Below are 9,758 nucleotides of genomic sequence, written 5' to 3' on the forward strand. Positions count from 1 at the left end.
AATTGAATTGATCTTGGAGGCCTTTTAGGCCGCCGTCCTTCAGCCTTTGATATCTGACACTGAGAAGGTTTTTTTTAGGCTTGGTACTGGAAATGGCATCTGAGACCTGGACGACGGTCATGACGGCTAATGGGTGAGCAGAAGGACAGAGCAGGACTGGCCGGATGTGTACGGCTTTGAGGAAGACTCATATCGATCAGAAAATCAATAAATCAAGCTCTCAATGCTGGTTGAGAGCTCTTTCCGTTTCCGCCCTAACAAGATTGCCTGGGTAAATTAACGGCTGCTGCTGTCGACTAATTATAAGACAGACTGGTGGCTAGCCAAGGCCGAACTGGAGCTCAAAAATACCACAAATGTAGCTTAACCTATGTTATATAATTAACATGTCTACCACTGCCTATAGACACAGAACATATATATATATATATATAGTAATTCAACGCTGTAAGGGTTAATTCAGCTTTAATAAATAGGAAAGGTGTTAAGACTTGATTAAACACTAAGTTTTAAGCTACAACTTGCAGTGTTAATTTTTCTTAAATAATGCCATACATTTAATACTTTTTGTCCCTTTATAGTTACATTTATTGTTGTAGAACGTCCATGAAATAAATTAGTTCCTGTTGTCACTTGCATCTTAGCTTGGGCTGTAGTCAAATCCAAGACAAGTCCAGAACCAGGACTTGTCGAGATCAAGTCAAGACCATGCCTTAAGTCAAGATCGAGACCAAAAATCATTAAGCCCTTTTCCAGGCAAATCCTTTAAGACAACACGAACAATATTTTTTTACAAATTTCCAATTCGAGAGCAAAACCAAGACGAGTCCAAGTACAAATACGAGTACAAAGTTCACAGAAAACGTCTCGAGACTGGACTTGTGTCAGTCCTATAGTCGTAATTATAGCAGCTATAAACAGTCATTCCCTCAATGCTTTCTTAATTCTCTTGAAGCCGATAAGACAAAAAAAAAAAAAATGCAGTTCGTCATGTTACCAAGGAACCACGAAGCACAAACTTAACGTTACGGTTTTACCTTTGACTGTTACAAAGCACTGACACCGGAGACTCCTTCCATAAACGTCCTCTCAGAAAACAACTCACGTTTAAAAAAAAAAATCCATTTATGAAGTCCATGTGTAAGCTGTCACTGTAATAACGATAAAGCATGACAACGAGCGTATTAATACAAACCTGTGATTTGCCTTGCAGCCGGAACTACTGTCAGAGCTGCTGTCATTAAAATAAATAAATAAATAAATAAATAAATAAATAAACAAACACCTTCAGATTCCAGAATTCGACCCATAAAGTTTGTAGGCTGTAGTTCCACGCTTTAGCTGTTAATTCCTCGCTGTGCGTGTTATTTTAACGCCGTGAGCTCTCAGCGAAGGGTCGGTGCACGTCTCTGAGGAATTGCTCCATGAGAGCGCTTTAAAGGCGAGAGGCGCGCTCTCTCTGTGCTCATTACACTCTCGGTGCGCCGCTCACCACTCACACACACTCACACGCACTCACACGCACTCATACAGATTCGCCTAACGCCATGGGTCGATTCACTGCCTGAGGAATAAATATTAACATCTTACATTTTAGACTCTGTTGTTGAGTTTGAAGGTAAGCCCTTTTTTCTTTTCTTTTTTAAAAAAAAAATAAAATAAAAAATTATTTTAGGGACATTTAATGTTGCTGTTTGTATTATTGCTGCATTTGTTTTCTGCTTTTATGTTAATAATCTTTGTTTTTCTTTTTTTTTCACTTGTGAAGTAAACTGGGAAACAGAGGGTCAAATGGCAGAAGAATTTATTGAATGCACTGACAGTTTATTTCAAGTGTTAAATCATTTGTAAATAATTAAATAAATAAATAAATAAAAAAGAATGACATTTAATGGCTAATTGTCTGATTAAACAAAGCCCTGGCATGCTTATTTATTTACTGTAAATTTATTTATTTACTTATTTATTTACATATTAACATACTGTTAATATGCAATTCTTTGTTGTTTTTTTTTTTTAAAAAGGGAACGTGACTATATGTTTATTAAAGTTATTTTTTCATAAATAAGTTTTTCATAGCACATTTCTCTTGAGGAAATAAGCATATTCTTTATTTTTTTATTTTGTTTTTGAAATCTGAGTAACTGCTTTTAAATGTCTTGCTCTACAATTATTATTATTATTATTATTATTATTATTATTATTATTATTATTGTGTAAATAATAATGTGGCTTACAGCTTGAGCTTGATCATATCAGTGTTGAACTATAAAATTATAAACCGCTCTGTATATTTTACTTTGTCCTCTAATCCCGTGCAGCACGTGAAGCGAATCCTCCCTCCACATTATGTCAGAGAAGAAATCCAGACCCTCAGATGCGCGTCCCAAAAACCTGCGCAGCTGGAGCGTGGACAGCTACATCCGCAGCGTTAAGAAGCGCTCGCGTGGTCCGCGCCATGACGCCCCTGCAAGAGGAGGAGAGGATGTAGACGCGCCAGATGAGCAGAACGTCCGCTCAACTTCCTGTCCCCAGAGACGGAGGGAGAGGAAGTGCAGCTGCACGGCTATCGGAGACGGAGACATCGACTCCATGTGCAGAAAAGCGCTGTCTCGACGATCTCTCAGACAGAAGTTCCAGGATGCGGTGGGGCAATGTCTGCCTCTCCGTGGCCACCATCATCATCACCACCACCATCATCATCACCATCATCACCAGAGCGGCTCATCGAGACCGTTCTCGGTGCTTCTGTGGTCCAAGCGCAAAATTCACGTATCCGAGCTCATGGAGGACAAGTGTCCCTTCTCGCCGAAGTCTGAACTGTCGCAGTGTTGGCACCTTATCAAGAAGCATGGCGCACATCAGAACGCATCATTAGTCCTAGAGGATCCCAGAAGCGGAGGGTTGCCTTCGTCCCCTTCGACTTTTATTTCCTGGGAGGAAGTCAGTTCTAATGGTGCTTCCAGCTTGACTGATTGGGACACGTCCTTTATTCATGGAGCGCCCCAGTGTTGCGCCCACGCCGACTACATCTTAGTTCCCGATCTTCTTCAAATCAACAACAACCCTTATTATTGGGGAGTCCTAAACCGCTTTGAGGCCGAGCAGCTCCTCGAAGGCCAGCCTGAAGGCACCTTCCTGCTCCGAGACTCTGCCCAGGATGACTACCTGTTCTCAGTCAGCTTCAGGCGCTACAGCCGCTCTCTGCACGCCCGCATAGAGCAGAGCGGTAAACGCTTCAGCTTCGACTGCCGTGACCCCTGCATGTACAGAGACGTGAGCGTCACGGGCCTGCTGAAGCACTACAGCGATCCAGCCACGTGCCTGTTCTTCGAGCCGCTCCTGTCTCGCCCCCTTCCCAGGAATTTCCCGTTTTCCCTGCAGCATCTGTGCAGGGCATTAATCTGTAGCTGCACTACGTATCAGGGCATCGAGACTTTGCCTCTGCCTCACACACTCAGGGATTACCTCAGGCAATACCACTTCAAATGTGACGGGGCTTGTGACGTGTGACGAACTAGACGGCCAAGCAAACGGACTTGTGTTAGAATCATAAAGAACGTGGGTTCCTGAGTGGCGTAATTATTATTATTTTTTAATTGAAGATCGCGAATTCAAATGGAAACGTTACAGCCGTCTGTCTGAGCTCGGAAAAGAACATTATCGTCCCTGATTTTCTGGGAGGAAGGAAGACGATGGCCTCTATTAACTCATTTATACAAAACAGGGTAATAATAGTAGTAACAAAATTCACATTAAAACTACAATAAATACCTGACAAAAGAATTACGACTAAACAATTAAAACAAAATGTCTCTTACGGTAAAAAAAAAAAAAAAGTCCCTCTGATTTCAGAAATAAAGGTACTAAACTGTACTTTTCCTTGTTGTTGTTGTTTTTGTACCTCTAGTTTATATCTTTTACCTGAAAAAGTGAATACAAGATCATTTTAAGGTACATAATTTGACTTAAGTATCACTGACGTACCGTAAATGCACACCCTACAGGTACATAGCGCAACAGCAACCAGGACGTTTATTGGTACCTTTATTCCTGAGTGTGTGTATGCAGATTTTGTTTATTTACCTGCTACATTTTAACGTTTTTTTTTTTCGTTTTTTATTTATTTAAACATTAGCATTTGAAGTACTTTTGTATTTTATGGACTGTTCAGTCTCGTGAACAGTCTCAAAATAGATTTGCGTAAATGAACCACAGAACCACTGTGAGTTAATCGACGGTTAGAGCTCTCAGTAGGCATAAAACCAATTTTAAAACTTGTCCCACATTCAGACAGCCGTAGTCCTCTTTAGTTGTAGGACATTTTTCAGACCTTGAACATCCTTTGCTCATTTCAGCCGTGATACTCGATGTGCAATATACCTTCGGTTTTGAGACATGAGCAGCAATTTCAACAGAAGAGATGGAAACACATTCTATCTCTCATCCTGCTGAACTGGAAACTGTCGTGCGATAGGAGAGATAATGTGATGGGAGCTGGCGCCAACTAAATTGGTAGAAAACTGTAGAAAGCCTCTGGCTGGAAAATGTCTTCCTGATGAAGGTCATTTCGAACGATCTAGTCGTAAGGCCAGGAACAAGCACACAGACATCCTGAGTCTTCTGGGGAAAAAAAAAAAAAAACGTAAACTGGATCCCTTCAGTCAATTTTATTTGTATAGCACTTACAATAGATTTCGATGGAACTCAAAAAAGGAACCCATCCTCTTTGGTGTTAGTGCGATTATGAATCTATACACTGTACAGGAATAGAAGAGTCAAAACAAACGGTACTAAGTATGCCTTAGGACAGTCTTTATGATTACAGCAGCAGTTCTTAGGTGCAAATCGACAGTATCCAGGTGAGATTAAAACACTGAAACAAAAAGTGAGACTTGGGATCAAACGATGAATTTTTAGGACCTTTCATCAATGCATCCATTCCAGCCAGGCTCTAATCCCCTTACATTTAAGACGTGTACATTTAAGATATTTATTTTGACATTTCTAGTAGTAGTTAGCTGAGATAACTGGACTCGTCCAATCGTTTGAGAGGCTCCATGTTTTTATCGGATGCAATACATTGTCCACACTAATACAGCTACCTGGGAAAACCCTTAACGTGGTGAAATTGTGACATTTCCTACTATATAGAGTATGTAAATGAACTGAACTAAAAAGTTCTAACATTTTAAAGCCTGGTTAAACGGCAAAAATGAAATGATTTCATTCTGACCGAGGAGTCGGACCACGGCAGACACTTGGAGAGGTGATGTCCGATTACAAATCGAATCGATAAGGCTTGGGTCCATTTTGCTACGTCACTCAGCTTGATCAAAAAACGTGACATTGACCGTGACTGTGTAAAAAAATTTATAAAATTTAAAAAAAAAAAAAAAAACACTTCACTTTTACACATTTTTTTTTTTTAGACAGAATGACCTTGATCTTTGATCAAGGTTAGAAAGTAGCCTAAATAAAAAAATATTTCCAAATCGTCTTTGGTGAAATACACTATATTTATCTTTTCTTAAAGGTTTCAAAGTTGGGGTACATGTGCAACAAGGGTTATTTGGCAGACAAAGTGAAATCGTAATCCAAATCCAAAAAACGTTAAGGCAGGCAAAAGGTCAAAACAATCAGCAACAGTAAACACAGTCAAAGGATAATCCAAAGGGGGCGGGCGGGGGGGGGGGGCAATATAAACACGGCAGGACAGTCAGACGTAACAAAAGGCTCAGGAGTTACAGAATGTTACGTATGGCGAGACTTCGCAAAGAATTTGGGCTGCTTAGATACTTTAAATAACAGAAAGTAGTTAGCGTTTGTGATAGTACCTCTACTGGTGAGGAGGGGAAGTGTCCTAAGCCTCGTCTACGGTATTTTACAGACAGAAAAACTCCTCGTTTTGTCATCTTTTTTGGCTGTTTGTCATCTGATGTTTTCCCAGGCTTCCAGCCGTATATCTATAAAACGTTGGAATGCAGGAAATGTGTTTATACTGTACATAAATCAGTTCGATTATAAAAGAGTGACCAAAACCAACAAAACAGCACCAACAACACTGGCTTTATCTCATGTATGTCACGGAGCTGGACGATCCCCAGACGATCAGGAGCCTATCACTCAAACATCTCCATATTTCACCATCCACGCTCTAGTGCGAAAATAACTTCATATTTCAGAAATCTTCAGTGGTTGAAACGACGCTTCCGTGTGGACGCAAGCTCAAAAAACGAAGACAAACTTTAGAAACGCACTCATACGGATGTGGACAAGACCTCACGATTGCATCGCGTATTACCGAACGGTGAATTTCCGAATCGCATTAAAGATCAAACGGTCCATGGCTCACACGTTACGTTTCTACGGACTGTATCTACGTGCAAATAAGATCTCAGACATACACCTGAGATTAACTGTGCAATGATTGTGATATCATTTCTTGATTTGTTTTAGCGTAGATTTGTTTGTTTGTTTGTTTGTTTATTTATTCATTTGAGCAAAATGTGCGCGGCCGTCTATAATCGATAGCCAATTATATTTATAGCCTTTCAAAATGACCCGTTGCCTTTTAGCAGATTTGCACTTATACCCCATATGAGAGGACGCTGTTGTAAAGTATGATGTCTGATATTCTGTGTATACTGTGTATATGAACGGATCTCTGTTGTCGATCTTCATGACGAGACGGAACAGCTGCAGTTTCTCCATGCTGACGTTTTAACGTCGTATTTATCATAATGTATGGCCAGATGGAAACGATGAGATGATCAGTAGGAGAAAAGCAATTGGACATCTCAGTTTTTAATCATATAATAGCCTACTGTGTCATCGCCCTTAAAGCACTTGTCATTTAAGCGATCCATATTGTTAACCAATAACCTTAAATCCCTCCGTCGCCGAATAAAAATGTGTAACAGCTCACAATTTTCAATAAACACTGCCTATAAATACTGACCAGGTTAATGTGTGTGAGTGATATTTTCTTTGTATTGCTGCTATTAAGTATGGATCGAAGATAAAAGACTATAAAGCCATCATGATGCATTTTTAATGAGGTTTCTCAATCCTGCTTTTATCCGCACAAAGGGCCTCGTTTATCAAACTGGATACGAACGTAATCGTTCGTATAGCATTATCAGGAGCGTTTACCCCGAAGAAACGTGGTGTTCACGAGAACGCCAATTCGTTCGGGGAAAAAAAACAAACAAAAAACCCCCGGAACATTCATATCCCGTGAGAGTTTGTGTAAATTTACATATAAGGAAACCGATCGCGATCCGCTTCAACTCGTAGAACTGTATCATGTATTTCAATTACAAACACAAATCTCGTGGACGTTCTTTGTGAAATTGGATCATTTCATGTTAATGACATGAAAGAACTCGATCCAAGACGTCCTTTGATCCAATACAGGGTTAGTGTACTGGTTGGCAATTTTGTGAACGCTGCACTTAGGAAGAGCTCTTCTACCGTTTAGTCGTCATTTATCAGCTCTCTGTGAGCTTTACCTTATATGGAGTTTTCTGGGCGTTACTAAATGTACTGTAAAGAAGCCGTGCCATAAACCTATTCGTCATTTATTTATATTTATTTATATTTAGCAACATACAAACGAGTATGAACAAAATCTGACTTACGAAAACGTTAAGTTCGGTTTGACGTATGCAAACAATTTACACACGACTTTTACATAAGGCCCAAAGTCAGTAATTATTATTTATTCCTCACCTGAAGCAGCTAATCAGCATTTTCCACCTACTTTTTTTTTTTTTTTTTTTGGTCCCAGACACTAGAACTCATGTCTGGTGTTCATAATAGAATATCGGCCATTTTTAAGAACTCCCGAATGCTACGTACGGTGGGACTGCAAGCATACTTTCTTCCTTGCATTTGGAAGGAGTCTTGAGCGTTGAATTTTTGCAACAATCAGAGGTGAAACTTTACGTTTTCCTCCAAGGTCTTCAGGAGGTTCTACAACATTAAATTTAACTATAAAAGGATAAAAAAAAAAATAAGTATGACATGTTAATTAATACTGTCAATCCCTGAGATGGATTGGCATCCAGGGTGTACCCCGCCTTGTGCCCCATGCTCCCTGGGATGGGCTCCAGGTTCCCCATGACCCTGTAGGATAAGCGCTATAGAAGATGGATGGACGGATGTTAATTAATACATTAAAAAAGATCATTATTGTCAAATGTCTGTAGTATAAGAGGAATAAAACACTTCAGGATCTGCTGTAACAGGAAAATAACATCCAAATCGAGGTGGGGGCTGGGGGGTGGGTGGGGGTGCGGCTTGCCTATAAAAGCACACCCCATGTGTTTTAAAGCGGATTATTTTGGAGTTTTGTGGAACCAAGGGCGACAGCACCACCAGTGACTGTAAGAAAAATTCTTTCTAGCTCAGACTGTAGACTCATGCGGTCTATCAGAGGGCTTTAACAACAGAATAATAATTAAAAAATTGTACCTGAAAGCTAGATTAAACATTTCGAAAGGCTCAAACTTTTTCAAGAGTGCATGAGATAAATGGTAAAAAAAAAAAAAAAAAAAAAAAAAAAAGATGACTGATGATTCAGTGGATTGTGATGTATAAATCTCTGTATTAATACTGTATGTAGATATTTTTCTCCACCAGTCCACTATAATCACTTGTTCACGAGAGCCATTTCACGGGTTCTCCTTAAGACAACAAACACTGTAAGCTAAAGACTGTCTGTAGACTGCTCTAATGTGTTTAATCCTGATGTATGTTCATCTGAGAAACCAGATTCTCAGATGTCTTCTGCAGGAACCATAAACATTGATCTGTAAAACCCATCGTTATTAAATATTAACGTTCCTACGATCGGATTATCATCATGACTATCATTATGATCGCCGTGTAAGGAAATGCATATACAATGATGGTTGATTGTCAGGCTGTGTTTATCGATGTAATAAAGAACATCCTAATCTCTTAGTCCTAAAATCTCAGTAAAGTGAAAACCTAGTCTATCTATTACTATTATAGAGAGCTAAACTTGTCTTCATTTTTTTTAAACCATCAAAACATATTCAGTGTAATGAGTTGATATTTAAACTTATTAGAAATAACAATTTGTTCTTTTAAAGGACCTCCTAAGGAGGCGGGGCATGTAGGACGGTACCTTAAAATGATACATTTTAAGGTAAATTGTAGTTATAGTCTGCAAAAATGCTGTTTTAAGTTATTGATCCCAAAGCATACACATGTTAAAACTGTCTTTTACCTTTACTTTAATTGTAATATCAGTGGGACGCGTAAAATTATGGGCTGCGTGTGTTCATGGGCGAATGCACACATTTAGACGCTTATTATTGTCTGGGAGAATATCACAAAATTGATTTTCCCCTTAAGAGACTCTTTTCTGCCATACCATCCTCTGCATCCCTGTGGTTTGTTATTGAATTTCATTGCCCTCTTCTATCAGGCTGTGTCTGTTGCTGCTTCCTGCTTTAAATATCAAATTACTCCTGGGAGAGACAGAAAAAAAAACAGAAGCAAACTGTCTGTCTTTCCACATGAAAAAAAGCAGCTCAGTGTCAGATGCCCTGCATTTTTAGATTTATAGCCTACACAGCCTTTTCACAAAACAAAACATATACCATCAGACCTTTTTTTTGGGGGGGGGGGGGGGGGGGGGGGGTTGGGAGAGAAAATTTTTAAAAAGGAAAGAAACAATTCCTTATTATTTTACACGTTATAGGCAATAGAAAATGTCTACCCAC

At 39.5% G+C, this 9,758-nt stretch overlaps 1 protein-coding gene across 1 annotated transcript; it reads left to right on the forward strand.

Moving 5' to 3' along the window:
• The first annotated feature begins 1,685 nt into the window (after window positions 1–1,685).
• On the forward strand, window positions 1,686–3,605 carry socs4 (suppressor of cytokine signaling 4). Its single transcript, XM_053633861.1, has one exon. It carries the CDS (start codon window positions 2,350–2,352, stop codon window positions 3,511–3,513), a length of 1,164 nt encoding a protein of 387 aa, XP_053489836.1. The 5' UTR covers window positions 1,686–2,349; the 3' UTR covers window positions 3,514–3,605.
• Window positions 3,606–9,758: the final 6,153 nt, after the last annotated feature.

This window comes from Ictalurus furcatus, chromosome 9 (assembly GCF_023375685.1).
Source record: "Ictalurus furcatus strain D&B chromosome 9, Billie_1.0, whole genome shotgun sequence".
Classification (NCBI taxonomy): domain Eukaryota; kingdom Metazoa; phylum Chordata; class Actinopteri; order Siluriformes; family Ictaluridae; genus Ictalurus; species Ictalurus furcatus.

Coding starts and splice junctions, on each gene's coding strand:
- socs4 (XM_053633861.1), top strand. CDS start 2,350: ATGTCAGAGAAGAAATCCAGACCCTCAGATGCGCGTCCCAAAAACCTG.